The sequence below is a fragment of the Ips typographus genome, linkage group LG1 (assembly GCF_016097725.1).
Source record: "Ips typographus isolate SLU linkage group LG1, UJ_Ityp_2.0, whole genome shotgun sequence".
NCBI lineage: Eukaryota > Metazoa > Arthropoda > Insecta > Coleoptera > Curculionidae > Ips > Ips typographus.
Genome location: NC_138422.1, coordinates 14,703,419 through 14,722,312, shown reverse-complemented (window position 1 = coordinate 14,722,312; position 18,894 = coordinate 14,703,419). Strand labels below are relative to the sequence as shown.

At 34.5% G+C, this 18,894-nt stretch overlaps 1 protein-coding gene across 1 annotated transcript; it reads left to right on the top strand.

The window, feature by feature from the left end:
* The first annotated feature begins 6 nt into the window (after positions 1-6).
* Positions 7-16,630, top strand: LOC145724940 (protein mahjong-like). The gene is made up of 16 exons (XM_081973450.1): positions 7-139; positions 267-391; positions 2,797-2,947; positions 3,003-3,140; positions 3,198-3,495; positions 3,550-3,620; positions 5,521-5,589; positions 5,646-6,335; positions 6,390-6,608; positions 10,430-12,168; positions 12,229-12,313; positions 15,187-15,396; positions 15,452-15,665; positions 15,729-15,886; positions 16,023-16,098; positions 16,235-16,630. Exons 2-16 carry the CDS (start codon positions 282-284, stop codon positions 16,381-16,383), a joined length of 4,377 nt encoding a protein of 1,458 aa, XP_081829576.1. The 5' UTR covers positions 7-139; positions 267-281; the 3' UTR covers positions 16,384-16,630.
* The last annotated feature ends 2,264 nt before the right edge of the window (positions 16,631-18,894 follow it).

Below are 18,894 nucleotides of genomic sequence, written 5' to 3'. Positions count from 1 at the left end.
CCCCACCACAATTCTGCACATCTGCAGACAAACACATTGAGCAAACAAAAGTGGATTTTTTTTAACAAAAATTTGATTTTTAAAAGATTTTATCTGTGTTACGTTTACTATTGTTTGAAGAGTTTTCAGTTTATAACTAGTAAGTGTTCGCTTTAGAAAGTCAAGAATAGTAACAATAAAAATAGTATTTTGAGAGCTTTCAGTGTATACCACTAAAAAGTGAGGTTACGATTGTTTTAATTTGTTTTGTGTGTGTTTTTTTTTAGGGTTTTTTTAACAAAATGGGTGATAACACCAGCCAGAACGTTACAAACGAAGTATCGACTTTAATAAGGAGTTGGGAGGAAGAACACTCCCAACCGGATTATGATCCTGCCCCTGTACTGACAAAGTAAGTGTTTGATTTGGAGACTGTTCCCTTGAATGAAAATACAATGATTTGGGTGTGTTTTATTTTAATATTAGTCAAAAGTTATAAATATAAAATATACAGTGATACAATGGTTCATTCATGACCCCACAATGGGGGTCTGGTGTAGAATAGGTCTTCACAAATTTATTTAACAGGTAGTTTAAGGTTTGTATAGTACAGATCAAAAAAAAATGGGAAAAAGTCATGAATTTCAAGAAATTGAATTCAAAACATTCAATTTTGCTATAATTTGATGGAAAAAACAAACTGAAATCAGCTGTTCCTTAAATTAAACCTGCAATGTTGCCAAATGCCAAGGACGGTTAACAGTAAAGGATTGCTTAATCCCATAAGCGCAATGTTGCCCGTATCGGTTGGGGCCGGTGACGAGTTTTACGTCACCATCAAGCCTTTTTAACTGATTCCAGTAGATCATATTTAGCGTATTGTAGTGATGGGCGTAAATTTACCATGATCGGTTATTTACCGGTAAGGTAAAGTAAAATTCAATGTGACAGGAAAATTTACCAATTTTACCAATAAATTTATGGGTCTAATTGAAATTTGCTTGAAAAATATCATTTTCCTGTCCTGACTGTCATTAATTTGAAAAGTCATAAATCTGAATCACTATACTTTTCATGCACCCCCTGTATAGTAGCTCCAGGGATGAGTTTAGCAGTTCTTTACGAAAATTTCTGCTTTCTTTCAAATTTTTCGAGTTATTTAGGAAAAACTGGTTTGGTGCAACAAATTTTCAAATCAGTTGAAATTCTGGTTTAAAATTTGAACAGCCTGTATTTCGGTTATTTTTTGGGAGTTCAGGGTAGTTGAATCGCTTTAATTAGTCGTCTTGAGCTTCTCTTTCCAGTAAGGTTGAGCAAAAAATTCTATCTAAAAAAATGTGTACAGGGTGACCGAAAACATTCAATCACCATACTTTTCATGCACACCCTGTATACTGGAAGCTAAAACGGTCCTGCAACCTTACAGTGCTAAGTTAAGGAGTTGATTAGGAAAATTTTTGGTCTCCTGCAATTTTTTTTTAACACACCGTTTTTGAGTAATTCAGGAAAAACTGGTTTGTAAAGTTAGTAAAATTGTGATCTAAATTTTTAACACGATTTAAAGGACTAAATTACCTGTTAAACCCACTTGGAGTGACCGAATCATATTTTTAAGCACATTTTTCTAATTTTTATTAAATTTTCTATCTAATGACATAAAAAGTCACTACAAAATCAAGTAAAGTCAGGGAAAAAAGGGGTGTTAAAATATAAAATGCCAGAGACACAATTTGAAAGAAAAGTCAGGGACAAAATCGCCTCTAAAACCCACTTGGAGTAAGAAAATGACTGTTTTAAGCAAATTTTTGAAATCCTCATTAAACTTCCTATCTGATAACATAAAACAACACTACAAAGTTTAATACAGTCAGAGGAAAAATGGGTGTCAAAGTTTGAACTGCTAGTAACACCATTTGAATAAACAGTCACGGACAAAATCGCTTGTAAAACCCACTTAGAGTGAGAAAATGACTGTTTTAAGTACATTTTTGGAATCCTCATTAAATTTCCTATTCAATAACATAAAAAATACTACAAAATTTGGTAAAGTCAGGGAGAAAAGCGGCGTTAAAGTTTGACCTGCCAGACACACATTGTGATTTACCACCAGTAATTTACCGGTCAAATGACATAAAAAATAAAGGTTTCCATTTGAAAAAATAAAGTTGACAGTCGTAAATTGGTTTTGGGTAACCCTGTATACATGAATTTATTATCAAAAAAATCGCAATAAAAAATAAATATTGACGTGTCCGAGCGTTTTCCCAGAAAACAAATTCCTGATTTTTAATAAAATTTATGACCGACTTACGGGCACATTGTATATTACCCTTTACATGCATTTTGTAAATTAGTTTAATTTTTTTTTTTTTTTTTTTTTTTTTAATTTCAAAACTTGCCTTACAACTTAGCTTGGAATTTGTATCTTTTCTAATACCTAATAACAATAATTATATGCCCTACTTGAAGAATATACTAGTAGTGGATAATTTTACAAATAATGAATAAAGGTTATCTAAAAAAAAAACCAACTCCAAATAGCAATTTCTAAAATAAAAACAGGTTTTAAGGTATTTTTACTGAGACAATACCTGCAAGTAAAAAAAACACAACCTTTAATAGCTATTGCCTATCAAACAGAGTTAAAGTTATAGACTAGCAACTATTAAATCTTTATTTTCTATGGTTGGTGCTTACAAAGTTTTTTTCTTATATTTTTTGTTACAAGAATAATACATTTAATTAAAATAATTTTTTAATCACTTTAAAAAACTCGCTCTATCTAATTAAATTTAGACAATTTTTTTTTTATTGTAGATTGGCTGAAATAATTGAACTTGAAACAGAAAACTATCTAAAAATGGATCCTGACCCTTTTGATGAAAGACATCCATCTCGCACAGACCCAGAGTGTAAATTGGGACAAATTTTAAAAATTATGTTCCGCAAAGATAATTTTATGAGCAAGGCAAGTTTTTATTACCAATTTTTAAGTTAACTTACTTAACCCCCTTATATTACAGCTGTTAAATGATTATATGAAAGACACTTACTATAGCAGAAGTAATATTACTGACAGAGATATTGACCAACTGAATATTGCAGCTTGCAGATTATTATTAGATCTTATGCCCGGTTTAGAAACTTCCGTAGTATTTCAGGCAAGTCTTAACCAACTTTGAAACAAAAATGTTGTTATTAAGTAATTTTATTAACAGGACATGGATAGTTTAATTCAGAGACTTGTAAAATGGGTAACGAATTCCGTGGAACCTTTACAAAGTTACGCGACTGGAGTTTTAGCTGCCGCAATGGATATACCGGAAATAGCGGCAAAATTTCGAGAAGAAAATAGTCGTTTAGTACCGTTGCTTTTACAGAGACTGAAGAGACTGAAAAATTCATCAGACTTTGCAAAAAATGTCACTGCCTTCAGTAGACCATTTGCCCATTTTTCTTCTATGACCTCACCGCCATATAGGGGTGATGGAATTGTTAAATTGTCGCCACATCTCAGTAAGTGTGCTTTGAAGTTAAGAATGTATATCTGAATTAAACCTGTGTGTGTAGGTAATGGAATTGCTTCTTCGGTTGGGGAGCTTTCACACTTGGATTTTGGTGAAACTACTATAAATGTTGTGGTAAGTTTTAGTGCTTTATGGTAGTGAATGTATATTTTCTTTATTTTATCTATTATTACGCTTTATCACTGTGAAAATAACTGGTGTTGGTAAGGGTGCAACCATTGAAGATAGATTCTACAAGTCATTCATAAATCCGCTTTTTTTATGTTGCCTTTACATTATTACCTTGGCCGTTCAGGTAGAGGAAAGAAGAAAAATGGCTGACATTGCTGCAACAGCTGATTCCACGTAAACACAAAACATAAACCCTATCGCTTTACCGGCGATATATTTTTGTCGATTTTTTGCAGTTCTTTTTCAAGTAAATATAGCAGAAGGTTTTAATAGTGCCACTCAAAGTTGAAAAACAGCTTGCACTGTTAAAAAAACTAAATAAAATAGAATTTAATTTGAAAAACGCGTGAAAACTAGTTTCACCCTCACGTTTGACAATCAGCTGTTCTCTTCTCTTGTGTAAAAAACGTAGTAAATTGAAATCTGCGGCGTTGCTAAGTTTATAAAAAATAAGTGGTTTTCTGTAATTAACATATTTCTAATTAAATTTTAATTATGAATCCTTTTATTATGTATATCGTTGCCTTACTATCAAACACTTCTTCAGTCATATTAACAAGAATTTACAGGAAACTGTATACAGGGTGTTTCAGTCACAAAAGCCTACGGGAGATTCTCCTGGCAAAATCAAGCAAAAACTTCAAGAGAACATGTGCCCGCAAGTGCTTTGTTCTCGAGATACAGGGTGTTCATACACTGTTTTTTAAACTTAACTCTCTTGTATCTCAAATTCATACATTTCTGGTATAAGAAATCGATTGCCTGTAAGAAACCTTAATTTTATCAAGAAATTTAATACATACAATTTTTTGTTCAATAATTTGGGTAATTTAAATTAAAATAATCTCATTGCTTTTAGGGGCGCATAAAAATGATTTTTATTTTTTTACTCGAAAGTGGGGCACCCTAGGAAAAAATTAAAAGAGCCTTTTTCTCTTCAGAATTGACCAGGAAATAAAAAAAATATTTTTGTGTTGAAAATAACCAGTAGAGTTTCATTTTTTTGTTAAAAAATATCCAGTGACGCACGCTACTGATGAAACTAAAAACAATATTTTTATTGTAAAATATGTATAAGTGTAAACTGTAAAGTGTCAACACCACCAAAATTTCGTTAAAACATTTTGAGCGGATTGCTTTATATTAAAAAATGTGTTTTTTTTTTTTTAATTTATACACCCTCTATCTCGAGAACAAGGCACTTGCGGACACATGTTCTCTTGAACTTTTTGCTTGATTTTGCCAGGAGAATGTACCCTAGGCTTTTGTCACAACAACTCTGAAACACCCTGTATATTACTTTCATAATTTAGTAATTGCACTGAAAGGTATACTGAAGTGTTTTTAGGAAAAAATCTTAGTTTTGGATTTAGAAAGATTTAGGAGTTATAGAAATGTCGGAACTTCTAAATTGTAAGTAAATCAGACTTAGCTTTCATAGTAAGATGACGATATATCCATGAAGAAATTGCTGTGAGTCAAAATGAATCCTTGGCTCTAATTCTACAGAAAACGGTCTCTTAAAGCCTTTTTTATTTAACTGAATACACAAAAGGCCTGCATTCGCTTAGTGCGTTCTTCCATGCTGCCCGCAGATTTCATATACAAATTAAAAACTAATATGGACAAATTTTAAACATTTCTATGACTATTAGCTATTTTAGCTTTCATGTAAGTACTTTTTTAAAGAACCTTTGGAGCAGTTAGTTATTTTGTGGTAGATTGGTGAGTTATTATAGCCTTATAAGGAAAACATTTTCTAAACCTAGCCGTCCTGTGTTGGGGTATATCAAACCCTATCATATTTCTTAACGCTAATCCATGATTAATTGATTTTACACAGCAGGTGGATGAGGGCAACTCTCCTTTGAAGCGTAAAAGGAGTTTGGAGTTTAATTTCACTAGCCCGCAGGTATGTTTTACAAACTTTTACGCTGAAGTAAACTTGAACTCAATGAATTACTTTAGCTCGTTGATGGTGACCCCAGCAAACCGAAACGCCTTCGATTGGACGGAGGTTCAGTCTTGCCAATTCCGTCCCCGACTTCCAGTCCCAGTCCTCGTAAAACTCAAATATTCTCCGAAACGAGCAATTCTTCTTGGGCCGAATTAGAAACTTTTATGATTGGTAACGTACAGATTTTTCCACCGACCAATGCGACTCGTCAAATCCTTATTTTACGCTACCTGACACCCATTGGCGAATACCAGGAGTTCCTAAGCCATGCCTTGCACGAAAACATTGCCTTAGAGTTGATTCTTACCTACGTGAACGTAAGAGCCACCAAAGAAGCCAGGTTGGCGTTTGAAGCCTTAAAGTATTTGGCAGCTTTATTGTGCCACAAAAAGTTTTCTATTGAGTTCCTGCAAAATCGGGGTTTGGAGGCTCTACTTGAGGTTCCCAGACCTTCAATAGCTGCTACTGGAGTTTCTATTTGTTTGTACTATTTGGGATATTGTGAAGAAGCTATGGAACGCGTCTGCATCCTGCCTAAGTATATCATCACTAATCTGGTCAAGTACGCCTTGTGGCTTTTGGAGTGTTCACATGACTCAGGAAAGTGTCAGGCGATAATGTTTTTCGGCCTGACGTTCCAATTTAAAATAATTTTAGAAGAGTTTGATAATCAGGATGGTTTGCGTAAGCTGCATAATGTGGTAAGCTATCAAGCATCGAAACTAAAAATGAGTTTTAAAACACTTTAATTCAAGATATCAACGTTGCCGATATTGCAATCCGATAGGGCCACTGGACAACTGAACGAAGACCAGGAGTGTGCTTCACGGCAAATCGTGAGGCACGTTTGCGTCGCTATTAGACGGTATCTCGAAGCTCATCTCTATCACAAAGCTGAGATGATCAAACGATCACAAATCAGGCCTAACGAGCGGCCAAGTGCTCCAGTTGTTCAAGATTTACCACCTTATAAAGTAAGTCAAAGTTTCATTTTTTAACTTTGTGTTATGAAATTGTTATTATAATTTACGGTTGATTTCGATTTTATAACCTCATACGATGGTAGCAAAAATGTTTGATTTTCAGAATGTTTTTTAGAAAGGTTAAAATTAAATGTTTGAACTGCAGTAGTTTGTGTTGTCAAGACAATGTTGACTGATTTAGTAGTTAAAGCAGTTTTACTAGTATAATTAAAACTATTGATAGTAGAATGCAGTATACCTGTTTTAGGAGCATCACCTTCTCACCTTTGCTGCAAATTGCATATTTTTCAATACTTGCCAAATGATAAGCTGTTTTATTTATGTTCTGGCTGCTTTAGAAGATATTCAGAAAAAAATTAAATTTGTTGTGTGTACTCTTCCAAAGACGAGTAGTGGAATTTGCAGGTGAACTCACATTATAATAAAGAATAAAATGGGGATAAGTGCAACAATTTGCATTTTGAGATAATCGCATTTAAAATTTATTAGATTTTAAAAAATCTCTAAAAAAATTAGAAAATAGCTTTGCCTTTGTCCAGATGTCGCATTGGTTATTCTTTCTTGGATTTTATTGATTTCCTGTGTGAAAAATACACATCTTAAATTGATTTCAAAGGCCATTTATCTAACAAGACTCAATAAACTGGAAGTAGCCCAACAATATTTATAATACGAAAAACGTTAACCACTATTTATCATCTGAATATAGGTATAACAAGTATTCATCTTCGGGAATTTCTTCATTCTCTTCTCCACCACTTTTCTGCTTTTTCGCTGAGGTTTTGTTTCTACCTCTTCCAATAGCCTGCTTACTAGTGAAACTGGGTTTTCCTTTATTCTTTCCATTGCCTTTCCCTTTATATTGAATGCTATTATGAAACTCGTGGTATATTGGGGGAATGAAATCTAGTAAGGATTACAAGTTCTTCCATTTTGCTTCTTTTATTTTTAAAGCACTTTCATTGAGCACGGAAAATGCATATTCAAAGCTTAAATTTGGTCTGCCTGTTGTTTTGGATGTGTCTCTACATGTATAGAAAGGCATCATTAAATTTAATGTTGATTTGTGTTGAAAGTTGAAACGAAAATGTCGCTGCAGTTTTTGAATAAAAGAAGTACTGAATTTCCCTCCATCTGATAACATAGTTATGGGTACTTAGTAGTCTAAGAAGCTTCCAAAACACTATAGAGTCTCCAAAATGCTTTCATAGCAGTCGAAAGCCTTCCAGAAGCTTTTAGAACAGTCTAAATGGTTTCGTATGCATGTAGAGTAGTTTAAAAGCTTTCAAAAATTTCTAAAACCGTCTAAAAGTTTTCAAATGCTCCGAAAGTACTCTAAGAAGCTTCCAAAATATTATAGAATGTCCAAAATGCTTTCATAGCAGTCGAAAGCCTTCCAGAAGCTTTTAGAACAGTCCTAAAGGTTTCGTATCCTTCCAGAGTAGTTTAAATGCTTTCAAAAATTTCTAAAACCGTCTAAAAGTTTTCAAATGCTTTGAAAGTAGTCCAAGAGGTTTCCAAAACACTATAGAATCTCCAAAATGCTTTTATAGCAGTCGAAAGCCTTCCAGAAGCTTTTAGAACAGTCTAAAAGGTTTCGTATGCTTCTAGAGTAGTTTAGAAGCTTCCAACATTTTCTAAAACCATCTAAAAGTTTTCAAATGCTTTGAAAGTAGTCTAAGAAGCTTCCAAAACACTATAGAATCTCCAAAATGCTTTTATAGCAGTCGAAAGCCTTCCAGTAGCTTTTAGAACAGTCTAAAAGGTTTCGTATGCTTCTAGAGTAGTTTAGAAGCTTCCAACATTTTCTAAAACCATCTAAAAGTTTTCAAATGCTTTGAAAGTAGTCCAAGAGGTTTCCAAAACACTATAGAATCTCCAAAATGCTTTCATAGCAGTCGAAAGCCTTCCAGAAGCTTTTAGAACAGTCTAAAAGGTTTCGTATGCCTGTAGAGTAGTTTAGAAGCTTTCAAAAATTTTTAAAACCGTTTAAAAGTTTTCAAATGCTCCGAAAGTAGTCTTAGAACCTCCCAAAACACTATAGAATCTCCAAAATGCTTTTATAGCAGTCGAAAGCCTTCCAGAAGCTTTTAGAACAGTCCTAAAGGTTTCATATGCTTCTAGAGTAGTTTAGAAGCTTCCAAACATTTCTAAAACCGTCTAAAAGTTTTCAAATGCTCCGAAAGTAGTCCAAGAAGTTTCCAAAACACTATAGAATCTCCAAAATGCTTTTATAGCAGTCGAAAGTCTTCCAGAAGCTTTTAGAACAGTCTAAAAGGTTTCGTATGCTTCTAGAGTAGTTTAGAAGCTTCCAACATTTTCTAAAACCATCTAAATGTTTTCAAATGCTTTGAAAGTAGTCTAAGAAGCTTAAAAAAAACACTATAGAATCTCCAAAATGCTTTATAGCAGTCGAAAGCCTTCCAGTAGCTTTTAGAACAGTCTAAAAGGTTTCGTATGCTTCTATAGTAGTTTAGAAGCTTTCAAAAATTTCTAAAACCGTCTAAAAGTTTTCAAATGCTCCGAAAGTAGTCCAAGAGGTTTCCAAAACACTATAGAATCTCCAAAATGCTTTTATAGCAGTCGAAAGCCTTCCAGAAGCTTTTAGAACAGTCTAAAAGGTTTCGTATGCTTCTAGAGTAGTTTAGAAGCTTTCAAAAATTTCTAAAACCGTCTAAAAGTTTTCAAATGCTCCGAAAGTAGTCCAAGAGGTTTCCAAAACACTATAGAATCTCCAAAATGCTTTTATAGCAGTCGAAAGCCTTCCAGAAGCTTTTAGAACAGTCTAAAAGGTTTCGTATGCTTCTAGAGTAGTTTAGAAGCTTCCAAAGTTTTCTAAAACCGTCTAAAAGTTTTCAAATGCTCCGAAAGTAAGCTTCCAAAACCCTATAGAATCTCCGAAATGCTCTTTAGCTAAGGGTCACATATAATCTGGTTTAATTGAGCGAAACTATAAAAGTTTTCCCTTTTCATCTGATGGACAGTAAATTTTTTAGAGGATTCTTGAATCACGATCCTCCAGTTTTCTGGAATAAAAATATGAGGAACGTTCCGCCTAACTTTCTCATTAATACCAAATGATGTGTGATAAATTTATTGAATTTTTGTCGATTTTACTAGAAACATAAATAATTTTCCTGTATTTTTATTTTTATTTTGTCCACCTGTTGAATCACTATAAGCTATTATCCTAGGTAGAGCTTCTTCTTCAGGTAGAGCATAGTAACTTAAGTAAATAAAATATAGCAATAACAGGTAACCACAAAAACACTGAGCTGCAAAAATGCTGTTGTCAGTTGGAATAAAATAGGTACAAGTGCACTTGCATCTGTTTAATTGTCAACAGATTTTTGCCTTCAGATATATAATATTTCCACACGCTAATAGATGGCGCAGAAATCCTGAAAATCACTTGTATCTCTTTTATACCAAACAAATTTAAACTTTAGGTAGTCATCTATGCCTTTATCTCAGATTTATTGAAAAGTGCACTTATACCCCTTTTATTCTCAGCGTCTCAATTGTTCAAATTTATTGTGTCTAAAACTTGTTGGGAAAGAATTACTTATAATTTTCCTGGGATTGTGTGGTGTATCACGGTTTTCAATGCACAAATTGTTTAATAGTTGGATTTGGTTAGTAATAAGAGCCTGGACATTAATACAGTTCTAAAGAAACTCTGAAGAAATTTTTGATATCGAACCATCGGGTTTCCGGTTATTAAAACACGCCGACTGTATCATAAAAGTGAAATAAAGAAAACGCTGGACATGATTTTAATATTACTAATTGTGTATCAACTTGTTTTCCAGGCTTGCAAATTATCCCCGGAAGAAATCCAACAAAATGTTGAACTGCTTCTCCAACATATGCCGTTCAGGTGTCATTGGGCGCCAGTGGACCAGCTTCTCAAACTCGGTGACATTGCCCTACTACTAAAAATAATCGCGTTTGCCTTTGAGTGGAATTATGGCGGTCGAGCAGAAGCCGTTCGATCAGCTTTGGAAGTATTTGCTATAGCTTGCGTTATGCCCAAAGTTTTAACAGCTCTTTGCGAAAAAGTTGACTTGCCTGAAGATCGTCTAACCGTCGGATTTAGTATAATTGTCGGCGCTGCGGAAGGTGAAATAGTACGGGACACTGATGTTGAAAAGGCGGCTTTAAGGGTTTTGGTAAATTCTGTGTGCGCCCCCATAAATCGGATAGGCGGAAGTATTAGCAGGTTTTTGCAAGGAAACGTAAATTCGCCGAGTAAAAAAATTAAGTACAAAAGCTCGGAGGAGTTAATTCAGAAAGTGTGGGATTGCGTGCGTTCTAGTAGTGGTATTATGGTGCTCATACAGTTGATGAATTGTAAAACTCCAATTACAGACGCGGATGCAATAAGAATGTTGGCTTGTAAAGGATTAGCTGGATTGGCTAGATGCGAAACAGTGAGACAAATTGTGTCAAAATTGCCGTTATTTACAAGCGGTGAGCTTCAGAATTTAATGCGCGACCCGATTTTGCAAGAAAAACGACAGGAACACGTCGCCTTTCAAAAATACGCTTTGGAACTTCTGGAGAGATTGTCAGGACACGGAGGGTACGACTTGGAAGTGTCCCTGGCAAATATCCACAGAATTCACAAAGCTAACGTGGTGGCTCAGACTAAAGTACAATTCAACGACCAGCAACTGCTCCAACTCATTCATCAGCATTTCATCGCCAAGGGATTTAACGAAACTGCCAGCTGTTTAGTGAAGGAAGCTAACTTGGGAAACTCGATTTTATCTTTGTCGTCACAGCACCCTACAAAGTTTCGGTATACGACTGATTTAACTCCGGTCATCAGTCGACTTTGGAATTCATCTTCAACGACTCCACGCGTAGTCACTGGTTCCACGGAAGCGCAACCTAGTACCAGCTCTAGCACCATTAAATTAGTTAAAAAGACTCCAAACACATCGAACCAACTTGCCTTAACCACAAAACAACAAAACAGCAGACTGCAGAAACAATTGAACAACGAAGTGGCGGTTGTACGACCAGGTTCGGATGAACCCCATGAACAGCGTGTCACTCTAGATTCGATAATAACCGAGTATTTGATTAACCAGCACGCTTTGTGCAAAAACCCGATAGCGACGTGTCCCCAGTTCAATTTATTCGCGCCCCACAAGTGTCCCGATCCTAAACCGAAACTTGTGACAGTTAACAACTTTGTGATGCGCAACGCAGCTAGACAGTTAGGGCTCCGATCTAAAGCGATGGACATGCGTTTTGTGCATTCGCGATTTTGTCCCGTCCAAACAATTAGATCGTCTACGGAGGAAGGCTGGTTCACGTGCGCCAAGTTTCTGCCGGGTAGGAACTCGATAATTGCCGGGGATCATAACGGAGATGTACGAATTTACGATAAGTTTACGGGGAATGTGGAACATTCTTTCAGTCCTCACGATAATTATATCGTAAATCTGGAACCAAATCGGACCGGAGATATGTTGTTAACAAGTTGCACGTGGGGCGGACCAGTTTCGGCTTTATGGAACCTGAATAACTTTGAAATGATGTGAGCGTTTAATTTTTATGTGAATCCGGTAGTATAACGGTTATTTTAATGTCATTTCAGATGGCCGTTTAACGAAGAGGACCATGTGGAGTTTAGCAAGGTTTCACAGAATAAAGTCATAGGAACAAAACAAGAAGTGGCTACAGTAAGTTACACTATCGTTTAACTTTTAATATTCACTAAAGTAGTTGCTAGAATTAATTAATTTGACGCTAAAGAACCTGCTATAGACCTGAATAACCCCGAACTTTGGTACTATTCAAACAAAAGTTATCTGTTATTTTCAAAAAATGAAATTGTTAGTTCATGCGATGTAAAAATTGATCAATTATAGGCATAATACAATACCTCAGTTTTGGCCAAAAGTGGAGATTGTCAGTTTTGATATGACTCGCCTCATATAGTCAAAATTTTACCCTTTGAGAATGACGTCAAGCAGGTGAAAAAACACGCATGTCTGGAATTAGATCACAAATTTTAACCTACAAATGCTTTGAAAAATGAGTGATCATGAGAGTTTCAGTTGATATCTGGAAACTGTTTCTTTTCGTACTCGAAAAAAAGCAGCACATTTAGAATTAGCATTTGGGCTTGCTCATTGTAGCGCAGCATTTTTATACCTTTGATATTCGTTTAAATCAAAGTGACAGTAAATGTCAACGTTTTTAATTTGACAGGACGACAAAATTAATAACGTGCCTTTTTTGCTAAAGTTGTTTATTTCACATGTTTGATATGCGATAAACAAAGATGTAAAAAGATGACGTCATTCTCAAAAGGTAAAAATCCAACTATATAACGACGTTTGATGTAAAATAATTTTCTTTCTACTTCTTTGAAAACCCGGTATTTTCATCTCTATTAGGAGTAATAAAAAACGCGTTTTTCTGTGCGCCTGCACGGAATTTTTTTTCCGTGCGCTGAATTAAAATGTTGAGTAAAATGGCTTTAAAATAGAAACGTACAGCACAATATATTAAATTTAAAACAATTTATAAACCGACAAATTTTTAGCACAAACCTGCATTGTCATTTAATATGTAAATGCTGGATTATTTAGATATATTTCCGCAGTATTTTTTGACGTCATAACACAGGAAATTCTATTGCCAACCGAACTTACTGGACAATATCATTGCATAGATACAAAAATTTAAATTACTCGACTTAAAATATGTTGGCAATAGTGCGCAATGTTGTCGTCTGTTTTTCGATCACCGATTATCTCACCCGATCGTTATACGTCTCGAAGTGTCAAAGTATGACGTAAGTATCAGCGCTTTTGAAATTTGTTGTGACTTATGATCCTATTTTACGTTCCTGTGGTCATTAAACGGTTTACTTGTGGACAAACTACATTGCAACAATGTGCCACGCAGCTGTCTGTTATGCCGAAACCGTCGAATACTAGCTCCAAACAACTTTATTCTATTAGATTTATGTGCGAATCTGACATCTATAGTTTGATCTAAAAATGTGTCTACAGTACTAAAGCTAAGTATTACCATTTACTAGCATGAGTAAGCCTATTCAACCGGTAAAAAACATTGAATTGGTAACCCCTACGTGAAAATTACGCAAATAAACATGTCTCCATTATTACTCAAAGTTTATCCACAAATGCCGAGTAAAACTCATCAGATCACAAAACCCTCAACTTAGGGTCTCCTAAACTAAGCTTCCCTCACTCCCAATACCCCAAAAATTTAATTAAAACAGTAAAAACCACTCAGACCTTTCTGTAAATGTAATTCAAAATGTAAACAAACTCGGTTCTGACATTAGATGTCACATTTGAAAGTAAAATTATATTCTTCTTCAATTTCGGTTCGATTTTTATAACATTGACAACGCCGCCCATTTTCACCTTGATGACGTGCAATAAAGTTATAATAATCAGGGTATAGTCATAGAAATGATCAGTTAGGTGTCAGTCATGTCTTTTTTTCTTAAGTCTGGTTTTTATGCTTTCGTTTTCAAAGAAGTATAATGAAAAATATCGTTCATAATTCCTTCAAAAATAGGTTTCAACTTCATCTCACACGCACGGAAACCGTTATTTTTGTACTCCTAATGAAATATACTATTAAGCGTTAAGAGTAATTTAGCTATTGCTCTAGTAATACATACCCGGCAATAGAGTGTCCTTTGTTATCCAAACAAAATCAGTAATAAACTTCAGTAAAGAAAAAGCCTTGATACACATTTTAAAAATAAAAATCAACAAGTTGGTGATTTTGTCATAGGTTATATCCCGAGACGTTCAAGTTTTATCGGGTAAACTGTGCATAGGTGATTTTTTGCAAAATTTTGCTTGGAAAATGATTGAGACTAAATAATTCGACGATAAAATCCTGAGACCGCAGGTCGAAGGATTTTTTCCAAAGAATTATTTAGTCGAAACCATTTGCCTAAAAGAAAAATTTTGCAAAAAACCTACCAATGCACATTTTACGTGATAAAACGTGAACGCCGAGGGGTATATGTCAAGATTATTTTCTGAAAACTCACATTTTAGTTTATTAACAAGAAAACACCTTAGTTAGAACACAAATACTAAACTAAACGTGATGAAATTAATGATAATATTGAACTCACCCCAGCAGACGACAGATTTTCGTTCAGCCATGTATATTTTTGTTTACATTTCAGATTGACAATCAGACGTCATAATATTTTAATTTATGTAATTTTTTAATGGAAACTACGTTATAGTTATTTATTAATTGTTAATATTGAAGAAAATAGCTTAAATTTTATATGTGTCTTAATCCCGTTTCGTTTAATATCAAATTTTCTTCATAAAACGTATTCGAAAAAGGTAGGTGGTGTTTAATCACTGTTAAATTTTAGCAGCCAGGGATTTAATCAGTTTAAAACGGTTTCCATTGGTGGAACTAGAAAGGTTCTCGGAATTTGATTGGCTGCTGGTACAATGAAGGAAATAATCAGTGTTAATTAAAGTCTCGTTTTGATTCACGGTGTAGTCTTAATAATTTAGCGCTATTGTATATGCAGATTTACGATATCCAAACCGGAAAAAACATTCTACAATTGGCGCCTCAACTCAGTAACTGTTACACCAAGAACAAAGCTACTTTTAGCTGGGACGATAAGCTGGTTCTGACCGATGGTGTTTTATTCGACGTTAATTCGGGAAAAGTAATTAATCGATTGGACAAACTCAATCAAACCCAAAATGGTGTCTTCCATCCAAACGGATTGGAGGTTTGAGCCTTTATTATATAAATTTATTTGGTTTTACAGTGTTGTTATGTTATAGATAATTTCCAACACTGAGGTGTGGGATATTAGGACTGAAACAAAAGCCTTACATCTCTTGAAAACTGTACCTCTTTTAAATCAATGCTCCATTGTTTTTTCGCCGGTTAACAGTGCATTATATGCAATTTTTATGGAGCAGGAAATGTCCGCTGGAGACACTTGTTTCGATTCTAGTTTTAAAACCGTTGATTCCAGTGATTATTCCAGCATTGGTAATAGAGTCCTCGCTTGTTTAGAGACTGTTATCTATACAGATTTCCTAATTTTTGTTACAGCAACAATCGACGTTAAAAAGGGTATCTATGGATTGGCTGTCAACTGTTACGACACTCAAATTGCTCTGGTTGAGAACCAGGGCGGGTACAATTCGATACAAGAATCTGTAGTGCGACTGTATGATGTTGGTCGGAGAAAGGACGATGAAGATGAACAGGTTAACAATCAGATTTATAATTACGTTCAAAGGGCTTTTCCTATTCCTAATGTCGATATGACTGTTTTGCATCCCACGACCAATTTTATTTAGACACCGTGTATGTACAATATGTTAACTTTTACTTGTTTTATAGGACGAAGAAGACGATGAGGACGACGATGATTTGGAAGACAATGACAATAGTGATGAGGATGGCTCTGATGGTGGTGGTAAGTTTCCATTGAAATTAAAAACGGTCACAGACATGAAACTAAATCAAACATAGGATGACCTAACAATAAAATTTCAATTCATATTTAAATTGTTTTGGTTCGAGTTTCTTTATACTTTAGTGCATATTTCCAGATCGTGACATCATCGAGTTAGCTTTAGATGACAATGGAAACAATGAAGATGCTAATGATGGCAGTGGCGATGACAATGACAGCGACGACTCTCCTTGGAGTCCTACGTCATCCAGTTCAGATTCTTCGGCGGACGTATTCGAATTTTAGGGTTTTAATTTTATTTTTAATTTAAAAGATAAAACTTTAGGGATAGATTCTTTTACGTTATTTTCGGAATTCTAGTCTTCAGTGAAGCATACGGCCAGATTTTTAGATTATGTATTGTTTCTTACTTAAAGGAAATTTTATTTTCAAGCCTGAAATTTTTTTTTTTTGTGAACTGATAATTTGTTGTACATAACTGTTAAGTAGATTTGTGATAATTATACTATGTAAATAAAGTTGTTTGAAAGTACTTTGTTTTCTAATTAAAAAATTACAAATACTGTGAAATTTACTTTTCAAAATTTATGTGCTATTTTAACACTTTTTTGAATCTGGTAGTAAAAATTTAATTATTTTTTACCTGCATTTTGAATTTCCTACTGTTCTATACAGGGTGTCCCACGACGAAAGACATCGATTGATATTGGAAAAGGTATAAATAGGAGAGTTTTGAAAATTTGGCAGGATACTGATGAGGGCATGCCCAATCCAACTAAAATATTTTCAAGATGGTGGCACTTCCGTTTATACCGGAAGTCGATCACAACTTTCTTATTTTAAATAGAACACCCTATATATTATTACATATTTGGATTCCTCACAAAATTCTGACCAACTTCTGTATAGAATGTCCTATGCCTATCTCTAGCCGTTTTCAAAATATTTGATGTTTTTCCAAAAAAGTGACAGTTGCAACGCTCAACATATTTTTGTACTATGTTAAAACCTTATTTCATTTTGCAATGAAACTTTGGGTTATTGTAAATAAAGGATCGTTTTATTAAACTGAGGGTGCGTAATGACTCATTTGTATATAGGGTCGTCAAAAAAAAATCATAAACTTGCCACTAAAAAAAATGAAAAATCTCAAGTTTTTTAAATAGAAACCCACATTTTTTATGACGGAATCATTTTGAGCATTAAAAATTACTATAAGTTTCAATTTACTTGCCTATACCTAAATCCAACCCATTTCGTTTTATTTGAGAATAAACATTTTTTTATTATGCTGCACGGTTGGGATTATGTGGTGTTCTAGTTGGTCATGCTTTTGACACACGGTGATATTGGAGACCTGCAGGCAATGAATAAAAAAAATGTAAACATAGCAGGAAGGAGCAATAGCAATCAAAGAGGGGGACAGAAACAAGGGGGAGGCGGGGGGAGTAATATGGCGGCCGTCAACTTCCGGTTGGCACTATCAGATCTAAATTTAATCTTGTCCACTGTACAACTTAATTTAAATTTGCAAAACTCAACTGTTAAAGAACCACAAACAAACTAACACTATACTACAACAAATACAAACAACAAATTTTTGCGGGTTTGAAACTCCAAACTTTCAATGACTGCGTCAATTCAACTGCGCAGTAGGCGAATGCGCAATCAACTTCCGTCCCCCTCGCTTAATGCACAAACGGGTCATAATTTGTATTATTGTTACCTCCTGATACTTGTTCTTTTTACTCATTGCCTGCAGGGCATGTTAATAACCCTAGTTTTGAGTGTTTTGACAACTGCAAATAACCTCTACAAACTTATATGTTGTAATACATCGTTGAAAAGGTAAAAATAAACAGAATTAAATGACGTAAAAATATATAGGATGTTCCATTTAAAAAAATGTAACTTACTGTCATATGTCAGAAACTAAACTGAATAGAAAAAAACTGACTACGCCATTGGATTCTACATGAAAACTACTACCGGGAACCGTTCTTCCTTTTTTTTATAACTTTAAGAGCAACTGAAATACAGAAGAGGTTCAAAAATTAACAATTTTCGAAAACCCCCCGTATCTTTGAAACAAAAGAAGATTGCGCCGCCCACTTTTCGCCAGTCATCTCAGCTCACGGCGAACTCTCTAACGAATAGCAAGGAAATTTCTTTGCTATCATAGAAAACCCTTCTCTATCGTAATATATGGTACTCTCTACGTTTCAATTGGCGAAGATCGGCACTCAACGTAGCTATTCGGGTTGTGCAAAATAGAAAGACCAAATGAGGTCTTGCTATGATTTTATCTCTCTTGCGGCTATGAAATTTTGTATTTGTCAATCTTTCTTTTCCGTCGTCTTCAACAAAAATTTCAAATGTTTTGTTTTTTAACCTTTATGCCCGTTGTGTCAATAAGGTTGTGTTGGGGACCAATTGATTGTGTTTGCACCCCCCTTTCTTTGTTTTTGAGTTTTTAGTTAAAGTGTTAATGCATTTATTAGTTATTGTTTTTGAGCTGTTCTTTGTAAGCTGTTCATGATGGAATGGTTGTGTTATGGCTATATGGGTCCCATCAACACATCCTAAAGTCCCATCCTACTTTCTTCACAAAATGCATAAAAATTGGTAGCATGTTTAAAGGGAACTGAAAAATATTAATGGTCCAACAAGAAAATAAGAAACTGAAGAGACAGAACTACAATAAATAAAACCAACAACAAAAATGGCAACAAAACGGATTATTTTAGGATGTAAACTTTGAAATATATTAATTACTGAAAAAAAGTAAAAAACGTA